Here is a 20,791-nt window from a genome sequence, read left to right as displayed (position 1 = left end):
GTAGTCATGGCGAACCATACTTCCTCTTATTTCACACCAAACCACTCTGAATGATTTTGATCTCAGTCACTCATGCAGAAATTTTGAAAAATCGGTAGCGTTCCCCTTTCCGCAGTTCATTTGATCTGCTTGTTCTTGAACTTGTTCACATGACCAAAGTCTTCGGCAGCGTGGCTGTTTCGTGACCCTCCCTGCCTGCCGTCTCATTGGTCTCGTCCTTATCGGAAGGCTTTGACAGAACCTTCGCATCATATTTTCCCACCCGTTTTCCGGCACGCCCCAACCCACGCTAGGATTGGCCAACAGTTTATACCCACGATCAGCCCGCCGATTACTAGCCAATCCCAGCGCAGGAAACGGGAGCGTGTTAGCCAATCACTATGGCACACAGCTCACTATGACACCCACCCTGCTCTATGACGCAGTAGTCTCCAGATCAGCCAATCACAGCTCAGCATGCGGGACCGTCAGTCCTAATGCAGGGAACCAGGTGCGGACGGAATACAGGTGGGATAAAAATAGAGTAGGCTGAACCAAGCTATAAATGCTGAGAGGATGCGGCCATGCCACCTCCCTCGTGAAGTCGGATGTAGGAGTGTTACCCCGAGCCTGTGGAATGAATGTGCCCCCCATGTGTGTTACACGTCTCCGTCCGCCGGCTTAATAAGAGCGAGGACGTAATTACAGCCGTTATTACGGGAGGTCTTCTTTCCGGGTCTCACTGATCACCTTTAAGCCGACTGAGCGCATGTAAGGATTAAATACACCCCATTAGTGTTGATCGCGCGCCGTGGATGCTAGAAAGGGAGCGCTGATTGCATCATGGTGGCGGGAGAGCTGCTTCAGGAACACGCTCGGCCCGGCAGCGCTGCCTGCGAGGAGGCCGAAGCGGACAAACCCGAGACGCAGTACCAGGATCTCGCGAACGGGGCGATCCATGTGACCGTGCCGGACTCGCAGCGGGCGGACAGGGAGCTCCCGCCGAACGAGAAGGAGGCGATGCTTCCGAGCGAGCGCAGCCAGACACCGGAGACGAGGCTGTACTGCCGGAGGTTCGCCGTGCTGACCATATTCAGCCTGTACTCGCTGGTCAACGCCTTCCAGTGGATCCAGTACAGCATCATCGCCAACATCTTCACACACTACTACAGCGTGTCCAGCGTGATGATCGACTGGCTGTCCGTGGTCTACATGGTGGCCTATGTGCCTCTCATCTTCCCCGCCACCTGGCTGCTGGACAGAAAGGGGCTGAGGGTGACGGCGCTGCTGGGCGCCGGTTTGAACTGCGTGGGCGCCTGGTTGAAGTGCGCCAGCGTTGGGCCCCACCTCTTCTGGGTCACCATGGTGGCCCAGATCGTCTGCTCCGTGGCCCAGATCTTCATCCTCGGCCTGCCCTCCAGGATCGCGTCGGTGTGGTTCGGACCCAGAGAGGTTTCCACCGCCTGTGCCACAGCAGTGCTGGGTAACCAGGTACACACAGCAGCGTTTCAGTCATGCTGAAGAGGATCTTCAGTAAAGGCAGTGGTTCTGTATAGAACCAGAAAGTTCTGTATAGAACCATTTGATGGTTAAATGGTTCTTTGTGTGAGACTGATGGAGAATGTGCTGTTCTAACCCTTTTAGATACTATATGTTACATATAGCACCAAAAAGGGTTCTGCTGCTGTTACATTTGGCACCAAAAAGGGTTCTGCTATTGTTATATATAGCACCAAAAAGGGTTCTGCTGTTGTTACATATAGCACCAAAAAGGGGTTCTGCTGTTGTTACATATAGCACCAAAAAGGGTTCTGCTATTGTTACATATAGAACAAAAAGGGTTCCGCTATTGTTACCATCAAGCATCGTATTTATAGCAGAAGCCTTTTTGGTGCTAAATGTAACAACAGCAGAACCCTTTTTGGTGCTATATGTAACAATAGCAGAACCCTTTTTGGTGCTACATGTAAAAACAGCAGAACCCTTTTTGGTGCTATATGTAACAATAGCAGAACCCTTTTTAGTGCTATAGGTAACAATAGCAGAACCCTTTTTGGTGCTATAGAAAACCACTTTTAAAAATGCTCTATGTAGAACCAGCCCGGAGGGAACCCCTTTAGCAGAAGAGAGATTAACTTAAGTATTTCACTGTGAGAAGTTCTGGTGATGAATGAGAAAAGCGTGAGTTCTCCTTCTGCACTGACACACTGCTGGGTTCTGTGATCTAGAACAGAGCTGTATAAGAAAATCTGAGATCCTACACTGTTCTTATGGCGACATTATCCAGCTGAGACTGGGCTGAGACGAGTCAGACACTAAAGAGTTAATCCTCATGTGTGACCACATTTTGAGTTTTATTTCTCAGGAGCCGAATTTCAGAAACAGGAGAAAAGGCTTACGTCTCACTCTGACTTCACACTGGGCTCAACTATGTTTTCGAGAAGTAGATGAGATTAAGAGGAGATCTCATTCAGAATATTTATTTTTGGGATATACAACAGATCCTCCAACAATGAACCACTTAACCATTAAGTTCTGTGTTCTATGTAGAACACTGAAAAAGTGACAAATCTAACGTGAACATTAAGTCTACACAAATAAAACTGCCCAGTGTTGTATTTACAGCATTTTGTATTTCAGTTGACTGATTTTTGGTAATATTTGAGTTAATATAATGTATTATATTCATGAATAAGATATGATTTACACATTGAAATCAAAGAAACTCAGGACAGATATTCAGTATCATAGTTTCAGTATGTTTGTTCTGAGACTGACTTCACTAGTGCATTACTATGTTTGCTTAGCAACCAAGCACAAGCATTAGAGTTGGTACGATACCACGTTTTGTTTTACGATACCAATACTGACAGCGAAACTTTGAAAAACGATATTTTATTATATATATATATATATATAATGCTGTTGTCTGAAGAAAACCTTGTATCTCCAAAATGGTAACTTTACAGGAGAGGGAAAAAACATACTTTACTCTTAATGTAAGTCAATGGAACCAGACTTTTTACCAAGTCATTTTGGGCCGTTTCTTCTGGTCCATTCATCGTGAAATTTACACACAATGTAAAGGCCAACAGGCATTTTCAAATTATGTCAAAAACCAAAAAACGAGGTTTTGTTCTGACGGCAACGATATATATATACACGCTCATCATAAGTGAAGTTCTTAGTATTAAAAAAATTACTTTATATATATATATAATCATTTTTTTAATACTAAGAACTTCACTTATGATGAGCGTGTGTAGGCTGTCAGGCTCAAACTACTCAAACACTCTACAAACCCACAGGAAGAAACACACAGCCAACAACACCACATCACACAAAGAGCTGTTTCAGGATATATTTGTTACAGAATTAATTAATTCTGTTTCATCCTCTAATATCCAATCCAGCATTTTCTGCTGACATTGATCCGGTACTGATACCTTATACCAGATCAGTGCCGTCTGATAAACATTTAACCCTTTGAACCATTGACTTATTATTCTATTTTAAATCTTAAGACTACAGACTGTAGAACCACTACAGACTGGAGAGAGTAGCCGAAACCCAAACTCAGGTACTTCAGTAAAACAGTGACTAAAAGTAAACATACTTCTCCAAAAAAACAATGTAAGAATTACAAACGTACCAGGTCTAACAAATACTTAAATATGGAGTAACTTACAGAACTGCAGTGCAGTGTTTAATAAGCTATATTCTTCTATTTTTGGGATCTGTTTGGTCTAAAAAATACTAATAAATGTCCAACGCAGCACAGATGCAGTCACCAACAAAACATATAGAAATTAAACAGAAAAAGGGAATGAGCAACTAAATATGAATGACAAAAATCGAAATTAAAAAAGTAGATTCATTTCTTCACAAATGTACAAAAATCATTTAAAAATACTCGGTAAAATTTAATTTAGTAACCTTAAAGGGAAAATCCACCGATTTTTCAAAATTTCTTTGTAATTAAGTGGTTGAGATGTAAACAGAGTCGTTCAGAGTGGTTTGGTGTGAAACGCTCTGTTCTAGAGAAACTTACTGAGTCAGAACTGTTCACAGTGGTGGTGATAGGAACCAGACATCCACCTCTGAAAGCTCCCTCACAGAAAGTTTACGACAGGTTTGTGATAATGTTTTGGTCTGAAACGTTTACTAATCAATTTATTTAAATTTATTTTATGGTGGAGGGATACCTGAAGGGTGTTCTAAGGCAAAATTAGTCCCCAAAGAAAATGTATTATATCAGATTTATCACTATTTTCCATCATCAACATTCCATATAAACTCAGAAGACTCGTGTAGGTTCACTGGTGGTTCTGGATAGTAAATAAAATGTCTATATTTGTGTTGTAGTCATGGCGACCCCTGGGTCCTATCACCACCACTGTAAAGACATCGGAACCATTTCACACCAAACCACTCTGAATGAAAATTGGTTGGATTTCCCTCTAACTAGTTACGACTACTATGTACTGGTAACTACTGTGAATTATTTGGTAACTACTGTGAAACTGATCTGTAACTCTTTCTCTCAGCTGGGTGTTGCCATAGGTTTCCTTCTCCCACCTGTGCTGGTTCCGAACACGCCTGACGATAAAGAACTCATGGGCCGCAACATAAGCATCATGTTTTATGGAACAGCGGCCATCTCAACCCTGCTTTTCATCTTAACAGTCATAGGTAAGGTGTCTGTTAGCAGTGCCATGTGCAGGACATGTTGCCAAGATGCCCTCCAAGAAATATTAAAAATAGCGCAGGACGTGTGACGGTGAAACACTATATGAACATGATACACACACTAGATCCTTCAGTGTTTGCGTAATGATGTGTAAACATTTGTAGCAGTCAGTGATGTCATCTCGAGAGATAAAGAGATTGTAGAGGAGCGGCAATGTGCAGTTCTAGTCCCAGGAACCTGCTTCCTTGCCAACGTTAGTTCAGGCATTTCCTGGTCTTTACAAATATGATTCAGCTCTAAATAATGCGCTGACAAGTTTGCCCAGGTCTGTTGGAGAGAACAATAGGAGCTGAGAACCTTTGACTTACTCAGAGCTCTATATGTTCACTCCTACTCACAAGCCTGGAATCAGCCAGTTTTGTGGCAGATGGATATATACACTGTAGGACTGTCACTAGTCCTATAAAAGAGTACAAAGACAACATATCAAATGTTGAAACTGATCAATTTTATTGCTTTTTTAAAAATATATGCCTATTTTAAAATTTGATGCCGACAACACGTTCCAAAAAAGTTGGTGATGCTAAAAAAACACCTGGTGGTTAATTCACAACAGGTCAGTAACATGATTGGGCATAAAAAAAGCATTTCAGAGAGCCTGCGTCTTTCAGAAGTAAAGATGAGGAGGGGTTCACCACTCTGTGAAAGACTGCACCATCAAATAGTGCAACAATTCAAGAACAATGTTTCTCAACATAAAATAGCAAAGAACTTCTGCTTTTCATCATCTACGGTACATAATATCATTAAAAGATTCAGAGAATCTGGAGAAATCCAGGCCAAAAACCAGTATTTGCTGGCCGTGATCTTTGGGCCCTCAGGCAGCACTGCATTAAAAACAGACATGATTCTGTAGTGAAAATCACTGCATGGGCTCAGAAACACTTCTGAAAACCACTGTCTGTGAAAACAGTTCATCACTGCATCCACAAATGCAGGTTAAAACTCTAAAACGCAAAGAAGAAACCAAATATAAACAGGATCCAGAAACGCTGCCACCTTCTCTGGGCCTGAGCTCATTTAAAATGGACTGAGGGGAAGTGGAAAAGTGTCCTGTGGTCCAACAAATCAACATTTGAAATTCTTTATGGGAATCATGGACATTGTGTCCTCCAGGCTAAAGACCACTCAGCTTATTATCAGTGCACAGTTCAAAAGCCAGTATTCATGATGGTGTAGGGGAGCATTCTATAAAGGCACCATTAATGCTGAATGATATATATATATGTTTTGGTAACATATGCTGCCATCCAGACAACGTCTTTTTCAGGGAAGGCCATTATTTCAGCAAGACAATGTAAAACCACATTCTGCATGTATTACAGCAGCATGGCTCCGTATTAAAAACATCTTGGTGCTAACCTGACCTGCCTGCGGTCCAGACCTGTCACCACTGAGAACATTTGGCACATTATGAAATGAAAAATACTACAAATGAGCCCCTGAACTGATGATCAGCTGAAATCCTGTATCAAACAAGAACAGAAAACATTTCACTTTCTAAACTACAGCAGTGTCTCCTCAGTTCCCAAACGCTTACAGAGTGTTGTTAAAAGAAGAAGTGATGAAACACAGTGGTAAACAGGCCCCCGTCCCAACTTTTTTGGAACATGTTGTTGGCATCAAATTCAAAATGGGCACATATTTTTTCAAAAAACTAAAAAATTCTCAGCTTCAACATCTGATTTGTTGTCTTTGTAGTATTTTCCTTTAAAAATATGATTTACATGATTTGCACATCATTGTATTCTATTTTTATTTACACAGCGTCACAACTTTTTTAGAAATGGGGTTGTATTCTGATGATTACTCGAGTAATCAAAATGCCTGGCAATAAGATGGATTTAACTGAAATTAAGTGTGAGGAACTGAAGACTTTTCTGTGAATTGTCCAGAGTGATAAACAGACCTGCTTCCTTAAAAATAACTTAATGATTTTGGAAAGAGGTCATGAAATCTTGAAGCACATAAAGACAAGAAATTACTACAAATTTACAAAGCAGTATACTTTCTGTGGTGCTTTTAAGTTGTTGGTTCCCTGAATAAAACATCTAAAACTACAGTTTTATTATTCAAGAGTGTCTTAGGTCGTAATACATTCTTGAATAACATTACAAAACCTCTGAATATGACACATTAATAAATGTTTCTTTGAGCTAGACCTTAAAGACCCTCTTTCTCTCTCTCTCTCTCTCTCAAGTCATTCAGGACAGACCTCCACTGCCGCCCAGTCAGGCTCAAGCCGTCCTGCCCACAGGCCCAGCGGAAGACTATTCGTACAAGAAGTCCATCATCAATCTGTTCAGGAACAAGCCCTTCCTGTTGCTCCTTATCAGTTATGGTGAGATAGACATCAGCTCTAGTGCATCAAAGTATACAGATTAAAGGAATACTCCACTGTTTTTCACCCTAATCTCAATCTGCTGCATCTGCAGCGTGCTGACGATGACCACAGAACACATTTACAGTAGACGTCAGTTAGGGATGCACAGATACTTGAGAAGTTAACCGTTTGAGACATTATTGGAATAAAGAAATCACTATTTGGGTATTTGTTAAAATTTAATCACTTGAAGATAGAAAAAAATAAACAGGGTAACTACTGTGTCCAAAAACGATGAATTAAATAAATGTATTAATCTGACATATAGCATGTTGTCCATCATTGGAGAATGCACCTTGTGTAGAAGAAAATGATTCCTGATCGGCATCCAATGACAAAGCTTTAGTGCTGCCACCTGTCCAGCATTTCCTTAGATCATCCAGGATTGCGGTTCCTGGGCACAAAAAGGCCCAGAATCCAAGTTCAGTTGGCTTCTTTTTATCCAGTTAAACCATACAAAGAACGGGTTTGACTTGTTCAGATTACCCACAGCTTAGAGACGATTGTTTCAGAAAGGTTCAGTGTTGGAGACACCAAGTAGCATTGCAAAATGATACCTGTGGAGATTAGGTTGTCTAGCTACTGTGACAAGCCACTGATCAAGTGTCCAGGACCTTTGCAGGACTGAAGTGACATCCTTGCATAAGGAAGCTGTTTTTCCTTCCCTGCTATTAGCCGGATATCCGTTCATAAACTTCTATGGATAATCAAATATCAAAATTAGTTGAAATGCATAAACCTAATGGGCATCTCACATGGGCAGGCACTAAACCTAATGCCCATTGGCTTCTGTTAACACTGTTAAGTGTGTTTTGGTTAAACGTGATCCCGCGACCCAGAAGGATAAGCGGCTTAGAAAATGTGTGTGTGGTTAAATGTGAGTGCGTATTATTTAAATTAAAGCATTTATGCTTTAAGAGGGTCACTGCATGAAGTGAATGACTTACATTTCAGTTAAACTGTTCTACACTGTATGTCCAAAAGTAAACAGACAGCCCTTCTCATTAGTGAACTCAGCTGCTTTAAGGTGCATCCATTCCTGACTCAGGTGTTCATTTGCACACACACAGCTTGTATAATCTCCATAGAAAAGCATTGGCAATAGAATGAGACGCTTTAGAGCAGCTGCATATGAGCCTAAGGTTACCATGGCCAGTGCCAAGCTTCGGCTAAAGGGGTATAAAGGCCCCCAGCAGTGGACTGTGGGGCCTTTATACACAACTAATCATCCAGCATCAGTAGCTGACCTCACTAATGTTCTGTTGGGGATGAATGCAATCACATCCTCACAGCAATGTTCCAGCATCTAGTGTAAAGCCTTCACAGAAGATTCGAGAGTTTTACTACAGCCAAAGGCGACAAACTCCTTGTTGATACCCCTGATATCAGGAGAAATGATGAGCAGGGCTACACTCTATTTGATAGGGTGAGGAGCTCGGCCATCCGGGAGGAGCTCGGCGTAGAGCCGCTACTCCTCCGCATTGAGAGGAGCCAGCTGAGGTGGTTCGGGCATCTGATCCGGATGCCCCCGGGACGCCTCCCGGTGGGGGTGTACCAGGCACGGCCTACCGGGACAAGACCCTGGGGTCGTCCTAGGACCCGCTGGAGGGATTATATCTCCAAGTTGGCCTGGGAGCGGCTTGGGGTCCCCGGGAATGAGCTGGAGGAAGTTGCGGGGGTCAGGGTCATCTGGGATTCTCTGCTCTCCCAACTGCTACCGCGACCCTATCTGGACTAAGCGGTTAACGATGATGATGATGATGATGATGAGCAGGTCTACAAACTCTTGGACATACAGTGCTTGTTGTTATGGATCTGACTTTACCTTAATTATTGATTCTGTGATTCTGTGCTGTTGTTTACTTATGATTCTTTATTATCTGAAAGATTTTCGTTTTTTTGTAAGTAACTAATGAATCTGTTTTTCAGGCATCATGACGGGATCTTTCTATTCAGTGTCCACACTCCTCAATCAAATGATAATTGCCCATTATCCAGTAAGTAAACGTTTGCTGACCTCAGTAACTGATCATTCGAAATGTTAATGCACACATGCTGATCAGAAGTGAAATCCTGTCTGACGGACATACATCGCTAGCAGCGGATGAGTCTGAGCGCAGGTTCATTGTCTGTGCTCTTGCAGTTCATTAGCCGCTTCTTCACGCATGCCTGGCCCTCATGAGAGAGAGGCGAAGTTTGTTGAGAAGAAGCTCTGTGTGTACTCTGCAGGCTGGCCTGCCCTGCCAGACCAGGTCAGCTGACTTACTGGCGTCCTGATTCGAGGGCTTTCCCACCAAACTTAAGTCTCTTAACTGCACCTACCATGTGACATCACTTCTACGCTTATTACTTAGTATTACCTCTATTATATAATCCAATTACTCTGAGGAGACATTCAGGGTCAGTTAAGCAGGTCACCTTCTCCAGATTACATATGGACAGTTAGGAGAGTCAAGTGTTGGCCAAAATATTGAACACTAGAACTACACTCTGAACTCTCACCCAGGTCCGTCACAATTATCACATAATTGCCTAATTGCAAATGTTTTGCGTTCCCTTCCTAATAAAATGCGTTCCCTTGCAAATGTTTTGCATTATGATGCAACGGTTTGCATTCGCTTGCAAAAGCTGTGCTTTGCTTAAGCTCAGACATGAAGCAGCTCATTTTAATCAATTTTATATTGATCTTGGATTGAAATATAAAGACATGGTGTCGCTTCTCAAAATCAAATATGATTCTGCTGTTAATGAGCGCAAACTCAGACTGAGGTCGAGTTTCCTCATACAGTAAAAGTTACATTTACAGAGACCTGCAGAGAACAATTGCTGAATAATCTCAGCACAGACTGGCCAAACTGGGAAAACAGGTTTTAACAATAGCTCTAATGTAGGCAGTGCCATTGGGCACCTCTGGTCCTACGTCTGCTTGCTGTCTGATATTATACATACATACATACATCATCTAAACCGCTTATCCTTCTGGGTCGCAGTGGGGTGCTGGAGCCTATCCCAGCTGTCGTTGGGCGGAAGGCAGGATACACCCTGGACAGGTCGCCAGTCCATCGCAGGGCAGACAGACAGACATACTCACTCACACCTAGGGGCAATTTTAGCATGTCCAATCAGCCTGACTGCATGTCTTTGGACCGTGGGAGGAAACCGGAGTACCCAGAGGAAACCCACACAGACACAGGGAGAACAGGCAAACTCCACACAGAAATGACCCCGGTCGCCCGGCCAGGAATCGAACCCAGGCCGTTCTCGCTGTGAGGCAACAGCGCTACCCACTGCGCCATTATTATATTATAGGGAATGCATATATTTTGCGAGGGACTCCCTTAGGGACTCCGTATGATCTAACTTGTTTAGAGGGGGGTTCACATAATGTTTATTTCTTAGTTATGTGACTAATTGTAATGCTTTTAGCATGTATTCTAGCAGAGTTGAGTACTTTTTTCTCATAATTTCACTCTCATGAAAATCACTCTGTATGTTATTCTGTGTACATGCAGTATTTTGACAGTACAATCACTGTTACTAAGCTACTAAGTAAACATAGCTAAGGAGGAAGATGGCTAATCAGCTAATTTGGCCACTTTAGGCTTATAATTGAATAGTTGTATACAATGAAATGTAATTGTAATATAATTGCAATTATTTATATGACAGTTAATATAAATAATTAATAGTTAATCGTCTCATCATCACTAACGGAATCTCTTCTTTCAGGGAGAGGAGTTGAACGCTGGTAGAATTGGTCTAACCCTGGTGGTGGCTGGAATGGTGGGCTCCATCCTTTGCGGGCTGTGGCTGGATCACACCAAAACTTATAAGTATGCCTGAGTTTCTTGCAGAAATAAAATAATAGATCAGTTACAATCACTGAGAGCTACACTGAAAGAAGTGATGCATCAAATTCACTTGATTGAAATGTGTACTTAAATTCCAGATTAATAAAATTGTTCTTCTTGTTTATTTACTTTTGGCAATGCTTTGATGATGATTATATTGTCATATGAATGAAATGAAAATGATGTACACATTTGAATCAATTCAGTTCATATAAAATACATTTCTTTTTTTCAAAGTATCAACTCTTTAAGGCCGATTTCTGCCATTTAATCTGCTCTTCTGCTGTAATACTGCAAGTTTTACATTATGCTGTTGCATTTATTTGATATGTAAAGCATGTGATCCAAAACGTTGTCGATTTTTAACTTAGTTTGTCACAAATTACCTTTTTGAACAAGAAAACGCATAAATAGGAATATAAACCACACATTTGTTGTGTTTTATTATTACTCTGATGAAATAATGATTAATAGCATATCAATCTGAATGAGTCTGCACGCTTCCTCGGAAAACATCACAGTGCATCCAACAGACATAGCCTTGTTCTTCTTTCGTATGGTAATAGAAAACTAAATTATACAGGGAGATTCACTCGAAAGAGGCCCCAAATATTCTACTGTAACTCCCGTTAGGATGAAGCAATCGGAACCAAAAAAATACGCTACATACCTTGACGTATGTGTAATCGATTGCACTGCATGCAATGCTGGAAGTGACCTCCGTTTTCTGCCAGATGCATGAAGGGGTACGGGGGTCTGCACCCGGAAGTTGCAAACGGAGGTTAAACGGCTGTCCGGCGCCTCCCTCATCGCTCCGATGCAGGGCCATCCCGGCTTGTTGGAAGCTCCATATACTGAGGAGCTCATTTCACGTTGTTTGGTTCAGATTGATTCATCCTAGCGAGAGTTATTACAGAATATTTGGGGCCTCTTTCAAGTGAATCTCCCTGTATTTCTTCTTAACATTAACTCAGGTGGCTCTTTTTGCATTTTATGTAGTGGCAGCATTCAGATATATACAATCGTATGCAGAAGTTTAGGTGTCCCTGGTCAAATGGCATGTTTTGTTGATTTTTTTTAAACTAGTAAAACAAGTCACAACACATCCTCTACAGAGAACATACGTCTGCACATTTAAGTACAATATTACTGTTTATTTACTGTTTAGATTATACTGTTCATTTAGCATATTAGAGGAAAAAATAAAGCACAAAATGTGGCCTGTATTGAAAAGTTATTTCATATTTTCTGTATGTTTAATTTCTTTACAATTTTTTTTTCATAAATACAAATTGTGCACTAAAATAAGCAGCAAAGTGCCGTACTTACGTTTGTTCTGTGTAGATGATGTGTTAATGTATTTTCACTTAAATCATCAGAACATGTCATTTGATCAGTGGTGTTCAGACGTTTGCACACAACTGTACATGAACAATATCAGATATCTGATATCAGATCAGCCAACAATTCCCATATCAGCGCATCCCTTATATTTTTGTCCCACAAAATCAGTTACAAATTAATTTATTCTGACTTGAATAGTAATATTTGTTGAGGACTATGGTTGTATTATATGATTAGGCCACTCATATCACTGTCAGATTTTCTTTATTAATATCCGTTAATCTGTGTGAGATTAAAGGTAAGGAGATTTCTCCCACGCTCATTATTTTCTGTGAAAGTAACTTTTCACAAAGAGGATTAACCCTCATCGTTAATGCCACTGCTGGAGCCGTTGTTTGAAGGCGCAATAAGTATAATTTTCCATTTCCCATTAATAAAATACTGTAGTGATTATTAATTAATGGCATTAGGGGTGAAATGTTATATAGTTATAGAAGTGAAGGCAGGGCTTTCAGTGTCAAGATGAGAGCATTAAATGCAGGTTATATTGTAATGAATGTCTCTTTCTGCCCATTTAGAATGACTACGCTGATTGTGTATATCCTGTCCTTTATTGGAATGCTGGTGTTCACGTTCACTCTGGACTTGCAGCAGCTCCTCGTGGTTTTCTTCACTGGTGGAGTGCTGGGGTATGTCTGGATTTGTCTACAAAATCCATCCCTGTTGTTTTGTTTGAAGCAATGCAAAGCTTGCGTCCAGTGCATTAGAGCCGGCAGCCTAGTAGTAGGAGAACTGAGCCATCAACCAGAAGGTTGTGGGTTTAAATCCTACAACTGACTAGGTATACCTGGTTGTGCCCTTGGTCAACGCACTTAGCCCCCCCCCCCGGGCAGCGCTGCTCTGCTGGTGATGCTGTGCTGCTCCCAGATTGGGCATAGTTAAGCAGCTAAATGACATATTTCCCTTGTAGGACCAGTAACGCACTTAACATAACATAGAGTTGCATTTCAACACTGAGTGTGGAGGTTCAAGTCCCAGCTGGGCCATGTTCTGTCTGGGACTGGGATTTGATGATGTCATTGTCGCAAACAGTGAGGAAGATCATCCACATGTTAGACTCAAATACAACTGACCATTATCAGAGCTAATAACTCTGAGTTGTCACTGAAATGTAAACAACTTCAAACCTCAGTCAGAGTGGTTTTATATGAAATGGTTCAGTTTAGAGAAACTTACCAGCTCAGATTTCTTTACAGTGGTGGTGATAAAAACCAGGAAGATGTCTTGTGAACACAGGCATTGTATTTACTACGCAAAACGACCAGTGAACCCACACGAGTCTTCTGAGTTTGTATATGTAATGTTGCTAAAATAGAGGCACATCTGAAAAAAATACTTTTCTTAGGTTAATATTTTGCCTTACAATGCCTGTTATGTACCTGTTTGCTGTTTTAAAGTAGCTTTAAGCCAAAAACCTTGTTGTAAAATTATCACGGGACAAAGTTTGAGGCATCAGGGAGCTTATTTACAACCATTTTATATAATACATTTATGTAAAGGAGCTTTTAGATACATCAGACTCTTCAGACATCTGGCTCCTGTCACCACCATTGTGAACAGTTCTGAGTGGCTGGGTTTGTCTAGAACGGCACGTTTCACATCAAACCACTCTGAATGACTTTGTTTGCATTTTAATGGTTTTATTTCTGAAATTCTACAAAAAAATCAGTTAAAATTTCCTTTTGACATGATTGCTTGTCAGTAAACTGGGGATCTGTTCAACACCACCATGTGGCTGAATTATGAAATGCAGATTTTTGAAGGAACCACATCAGGCAGATTTTGATAATGAATGTTTCTTTTTTGTATATGAATTATAATATTCAAAAATAACCAGCAATTTTGAGAAATTAAGATCATCCACCTGTAATTCCTGCGCATTGAGACAGAAATTTGCAGGTAATTGCTGTTCCAGAACAGCAGTGCTGTTGTGCAATATGTTCAACGTTCAGCATTGGCAATGACACCTTTAAAAATAGAGAGAAATACATAAAAATATTATTGAAACAAGAAATTCCCAACAAACACACATACATACTTTTTCAGTTTTTGATATAATTTAAAAATACCTGTTGTCCTTTACATTGTGTGTAAATTTCATGATGAATGGACCAAAAGAAATGGCCCAAAATGACTTGGAAAAAAGTCTGGTTCCATTGACTTACATTAAAAGTAAAGTAGGTTTTTTGCTTCTCCTGTAAAGTTACCATTTTGAAGACTTGAGGTTTCAACAGTGATATGTTTAATTTTCCTTTAATTTAAAGACTTAAAACTTGCTGTTTTGTGTGCTTCATTGCTCTGACATTGTCATGATGTTTCTTTCTGCTTTAAAGGTTCTTCATGACTGGATATCTGCCCATTGGCTTTGAATTTGGTGTTGAAATAACGTATCCCGAGTCTGAAGGCACTTCATCTGGTCTTCTTAATGCGTTTGCTCAGGTAAGAGGATTGGAAATGTTTAGCTTCCTTATTTGAATAGCCAGGCTACCAGTTGCCACCACACCAAAGCGCTTGAGGCATTTTCATACACGCCCAGATGGCATGTAGCCATGGCTCTGTCAGGCAGCCTGATTTTGCATATATTTTACTAAAGTGGTTCTGGATATAAATACGTTTAGCTGACTTAATGTCATAGGAAATTTCCGTGGTGTGCTGTTCTCTGTCCTGCGCTAACCTGTGTGCCTGGCTTTGCAAATTGTAGGTGTTTGGAATCATTTTCACCTTCATCCAAGGAAAGCTCACCACAGACTACAACCCACAGGCTGGAAATATCTTCATATGTGTCTGGATATTCTTTGGCATCATTCTAACAGGTGCTTTTTCTGATGCTCTTTTCTGAGCCACAAATAATTCAGGAGAAAATCAACAAAAAAAGCCACATTTATTGCACGTCACAAAATGTCTACTCATTTAGGAAATGGGTAAAATGCAGCCAATACAGAGTAATGCATTCACACTGTACTAGCCTTATATCAGGCATGTGTGGAAAGCAGAGGCAGCTTATACAAAGTTTTGTGGAAGTTTTGCTGCCTGCTGTTATAAAAGCATTAAAGCAGGTACAAGAAGGCCGGTTGTGGCCATGAAGGGACGCACATATACAATACTCAAATAGGCTGTGGCTTTCAAGCAATGATTGATTGGTATAATAACTTTAGAGACTGTTGTGTGTGAAAATTCCAGCTGATCAGCAGTTATAAAAATACTCAAACCAGCACCAACAATCATTCCACGGTTAAAACCACTGAGATTACCTTTTCTCATTGTAATGGTTGGTATATATACACACATATATATTTAGGGCTGTCGTGATCATGATCATTTTAAAAGTAACTTAATTCATTTCATGTTCGCTGTTTATAATTAAAAATACAAGCCTCAAATGGCTGCCCTAAAGTGGATGATTGGCTACTTGATATTTACTCAGTAGTGAACACTGGTTGTACTGCACGTTTTTCATAAGAGTAAAAATATAAGCAAAAATTCTCGTTCTGTCTTTATTCACAGCTGCCCTCCAAACATGTTAGAGCTCAGTGAATGCATTTACTGCTTTCTTTTATTTCCATTTATTTGCCCCAACTCATTGCACCCATTTGAACTTTTGTTCTAACTGTTTATCTATCTATATGTGTGTGTGTATGTGTTTGTATGTTGTGCATATACTGTATATTGGTGTAAGTGAGGTGTGTTAAACTTCTTGTACTGTTTTTTTCAGCACTAATAAAGTCAGAGCTGAAAAGACATGGAGCCAATATGAGCAATAGCAAAGGTCAAATGGTAAGAATCATCTTTTCATTCTCAAACTTGTAATGTTAGTTTGTTTTCTTCTAATGCTGATCTTCCCTTCAGCCCCATAACCTCTGCGTGTGGTAGAAGGTGCTCTATAACGCCAGGCAGACACTGTGCGAGTTTAGAAATCCTGTTTTTTGGTGACTCACGCTGCACGTTTGAATTGCTTATCGTGTTCGACCAAAGCCTGCGATTTACATGCTCACACTGAAAACACTCGGTCGGACTGACATGACGTGACATGGGTGCTCACACTGCACGTGAAACGCAGCCCCTACAGACGCTCTGTCTACAATACAGCTGTTTTATTCAAAACAGCACGCTGCACCTCCGAGTTCTGAGTAAAAACACTGGCTGTATCTCAAATGACTCCCTGCTCCCTACATAGTGCACCACATAGTTGCTTCTGCAGCCATAAAGTGCATCACATGTCTAATAAATAGCCTTCTGAGATTCAGCCGTGTGTGCACAGTTCCATACTGGACTAACAGGGCACTATTTTGGTGTAGAAGCCAAATTCAGCCATTGACAAACCACAACAACAGCTTTGCTAACTTGTGCCACACTGTACTGAAGCTGAAGAGCAGGTGGTCTACAGACCGACAGCTCTACAAAGACAATAAAACACTGTATTTATTTATACCTCACAATTCAACTCAGTCAAGCGGAGCAAAGTCGTCATACACGGATGCTGGTGGGATTTTTGGCCTCCGTGTCAGAGCGGTGGTTCTGACCGTGTGTGGTTTTGGGTGCGACTTTGAGGAATCGGTTCGTGAGGCAACTCAGACTGAGAGACACGCGACCAAAATTTCGGACATGTCAGAAATCCATCCGATTGTCCCACTGTTCAATCGGAGTTCGTTTGGGCAGTTAATCGGGCATCACAGCACGGCAAACGACGGCCAATGAAGCTGAAATTCGGCCCGATCATGAAATTCAGTCGGTTCTGACCAAAAAAGTCAGTCCCACAGTGTTCGTCTGGCTTTATCTGCTATGTGTCTCTCACAAAGTCAGGCTTGTGTGTCACTATAAAATGATGGACATTTCAGAGATTTCAAGGTCTGTCTGCTTTACAGTGAGTTGCCAGTTTATTACCTTGTAGCTACACTCATTGACCATTTTATCAGACTCACCCTCTGTTGCTGTACAGTTTATGAGCCACTGTCTACTCCATGTGTATCAGATGCAGCAGCTTATCTTGGAGTGTTTGGATGTGAAGCACCTGATGGATTTGGCTTGTAACTCATTTTATGTTTAACAGGCTGAGGATCATTTATAAATATTTAAAACACTCAAATAGTGTGTCGCGTTAATGACACTGTGCCCTTGTTATACACTTTATTCTCACTGCTGGATTGAGATCAATCTGACAATTAAAATTCCAGCAGCACTGCTGTGTCTGATCCACTCGCACCAGCACAACACACACTAACACACCACCACCACGTCAGTGTTACTGCAGTGCTGAGAATGATCCACCACCCAAATAGTACCTGCTCTGTGAGGGTCCATGGGGGTCCTGACCACTGAAGAACAGGGTAAAAGGGGGCTAACAAAGTATCAGAGAAACAGATGGACTACAGTCTGTAACTGTAGAACTACAAAGTGCACCTATATAGTAAGTGGAGCTGATAAAATGGACAATGAGTGTAGAAACAAGGAGGTGGTCAGAATGTTATGCCTGATTGGTGTATATATATATATATATAATAATAATGTGTTGCTATGTTATCCATGCGGTTGCTAAGGTGTTACTAGGCCGTTGCTGTGATGTCCCACGTGGTCTTGCCAGGCTGTTGCTGGCCGTTGGTGTTATTGGGTTGTTGCTATAGTGTTCTAGATGATTGCTAACGTTTTGATAGGCAGCTGATGTAGTATTCTAGGTGGTTGCTAAGGTGTTGCTAGGCTGTTGCTGCATTATTCATGTGGTTGCTAAGTTGCTGTTGCTAGGCCATTGCTATGTCATCCTACATGGTTGCTAAGGTGTTGCTATGGAATCCCGGGTGGTTGCTAAGGTGTTCATGGTTGTTGCTATAGTACTCTAGCTGTTTGCAAAGAAGTTGCTAAGCTATTGCTGTGTTATCCCATGTGTTTGCTAAGGTGTTGCTAGGCCTTTGCTATAGTATCCCAGGTGGTTGTTAATATGCATGTGTGTGTGTGCTGGTATCTATGTGAGTCTGTATGTAATGAAGGGCAGGAATGAACATGTGCACTGTGTGGTGTAATTTATGTGAATTTAAAAGCTGATAAAGGACAGTTAAAGGACAGTTCACTCAAACATAGCATCGAGGCTAACAGTGAAAGAAAGCTGGTAGGTGTAGGGATCACTAGATTATCACCATACAATTCTATTTTTAAAGATTTGTGCTGTGTTAAGAAATGAGATGTGAGAAAATGCAATATATTACAATTTATTACCTTTGACTGCAAGTCAGGCTTCCAAAACAAAACATTTTACAGATAACAGTTTTACAGTTTTACAGGTTTACAGTTCGTTCATCTCACTTCGGTACGGAACGCATTATGAGAGCAATTAAAAAAACGATTCAGTTCACTTTTTCTGCATAAAATGGATTTTTTTCGATTTTTATTTACATTTTGCACAGCGTCCCAACTTTTTTATGGAAATGGGGTTGTACTTCTGGTTTGGTCTATGAAGCTAATGAACCAAGTTTAAATACTGGCATCTATATTAATATTGTTTTTTAGGGGATTTGTTAGTTGGTCTCATTCACATAAAGCCAGCAGGCACTTATTACCCATTAAAAGATTTTTATTATATTAATTTCACCTTGTTAAAACATCCATTTGGACTTTGCTTTTCTCAGGTTCCTACCGAGTACCCTTCAGAGAAGATATCCAACGGTGTGAGGCTGGGGTCCTCCTCAAGTTTGGCTCACGAGACTTCACTGTAAGCCCGCTGAGACGCCAATGACTGTGTAGCACTCCTGAAAGAACTCGCCACCATCACAAGCTTTCCTGAGGTTACTTGAAATTGTCTCTTTTTATTTATTATTATTTTGTTTTTTTTTTTGCTGTACTGAACTTCGCATGGTATCGTTTCAGTGGAACTGTTTCAGCACATGATTTTTTTTAAGTTTGTGAAGTGAGATCATGTGAGAAACGTCCACTCGACTCCCACAGACCTCTCGGAACCTTTCAGACGGACAATCTGTCTTGCATTAGCATGCTGATCACATCCACAGTGCGCTGTAATCCTCTCATAGTGACCATTAAAGCTACATTCTGTAAAGTGACCCTTTGTCCAACCGCACTTGTCATTGCCGTTAGCTCAGAGAGGTTTGACAACACTGTGAACGTGGCTGTAATAAATATTTGAACTGCATTAACACTTTCAGAACCTTTTTAGCCAGTTTAGAGGTGATATATTGCAGCTCACTGCAGAGAAAAGCTTTGATTGTTGTTTAAATTCTTAATTCACCACTGTTCAGAAGTTTTGAATTACCTGCCAGATTAATAATTGATGTTATTTTATTTAACAATAATTTATACAGTGTAGACTGAAACGCTATAAACTAGACAGCAGAACAGTTTAGTATTTTAAGTTGGGAACAAGAAGATGCTATTAAATTATAACTAATATACCATAATTATCTCTAATTTATGGTCATTTTTTAGTTACGTTCACATTACAAGCCTCATTTCTCAAATCTGATTTTTTGCTCAAATCCGATCTCTCTGACACGATGATTCACACTCGTTTAGCTGATTTAAGTGATTCAAATCTGTCATTAATGTGACGAACCGGCGTCCTGAAATGACCCTCATGAGCTCATCCTACTCAGTAACGTCACGTGAACGAATCACGTTCATCATCAGCACAAACTAACGAGCAGAACGAGCTTCGCTGAGAAGATAATTAACTCTGATCAGCTCTCAGCTTCATTATTAGAGCGAGACGAAGGAGAAAAAGGTGAGATGAGCTGCTTTTCCACCGTTTACAGGCTTTAACTTCTGTTCGGCGCTGCTGCCATGGTAGCGCTGAATGATGGTCACGCACAGTGGAAATAAAGCACATGAATTCCGATCTGAGTGTCACTTTCAGGCCACTAGGACCACATATGAAAGTGGCTCAGGTTGGATTTGAAAAGATCAGATTTGTGTCCACACAACTCTGAAAACATCAGATCTGAGTCACATTAGGGCAAAAAATCAGATTTGTGCCACTTCAGCCTGGTAATGTGAACATAGCCTTAGATTATCTGCCTCTAAATGTGATCGAATACAAAGTATTCTGGATGTTAATTTTATTAAAACTTCATTATATTTGCCCGTTATTACAGAATCATCTATTGCTCTGTTCATCGTTCTGGACGCATCTAACATTTCTTCATTTTTACATCATATTATACAACAGTTAGTTCCGGCCACGCCAGCTGATTGGTTGAGAGGCGTTCTAACTGTGCTGTTATTTCGCCATAACATCACGGTTTTTTCACAAACACTGTATCACTCCGCTGAGACGCCGTTGCTAAGCAGTGACTTTGCCAGCTGTAGGAGACGCTCAAGACATTTGAACCTTTTTACTTCTTACTTTGCCACAAACAGAAAACGGACACTTTTAAGATCACATTTGACGGACAGCCAATTTGGTCAGACTCTGAAGATGAGACGACA

At 40.8% G+C, this 20,791-nt stretch overlaps 1 protein-coding gene across 1 annotated transcript; it reads left to right on the top strand.

Moving 5' to 3' along the window:
• Nucleotides 1–59: 59 nt before the first annotated feature.
• On the top strand, nt 60–19,410 carry flvcr1 (FLVCR heme transporter 1). Its single transcript, XM_036581199.1, has 10 exons — nt 60–1,470; nt 4,527–4,671; nt 6,930–7,070; nt 9,042–9,109; nt 10,842–10,945; nt 12,886–12,996; nt 14,701–14,806; nt 15,069–15,180; nt 16,080–16,141; nt 18,982–19,410. The coding sequence occupies exons 1-10, from the start codon at nt 823–825 to the stop codon at nt 19,066–19,068; spliced, it is 1,584 nt and encodes a 527-aa protein (XP_036437092.1). The 5' UTR covers nt 60–822; the 3' UTR covers nt 19,069–19,410.
• The last annotated feature ends 1,381 nt before the right edge of the window (nt 19,411–20,791 follow it).

Source organism: Colossoma macropomum, unplaced genomic scaffold (genome assembly GCF_904425465.1).
Source record: "Colossoma macropomum unplaced genomic scaffold, Colossoma_macropomum, whole genome shotgun sequence".
In the NCBI taxonomy this organism is placed as follows: Eukaryota; Metazoa; Chordata; class Actinopteri; order Characiformes; family Serrasalmidae; genus Colossoma; species Colossoma macropomum.
This window is presented reverse-complemented; position numbering and strand designations above follow the sequence as displayed.

Coding starts and splice junctions, on each gene's coding strand:
- flvcr1 (XM_036581199.1), top strand. CDS start 823: ATGGTGGCGGGAGAGCTGCTTCAGGAACACGCTCGGCCCGGCAGCGCT. Junction 7,071..9,041: donor GTTGCTCCTTATCAGTTATG/GTGAGATAGACA, acceptor TCTGTTTTTCAG/GCATCATGACGGGATCTTTC. Junction 12,997..14,700: donor TTCACTGGTGGAGTGCTGGG/GTATGTCTGGAT, acceptor TCTGCTTTAAAG/GTTCTTCATGACTGGATATC.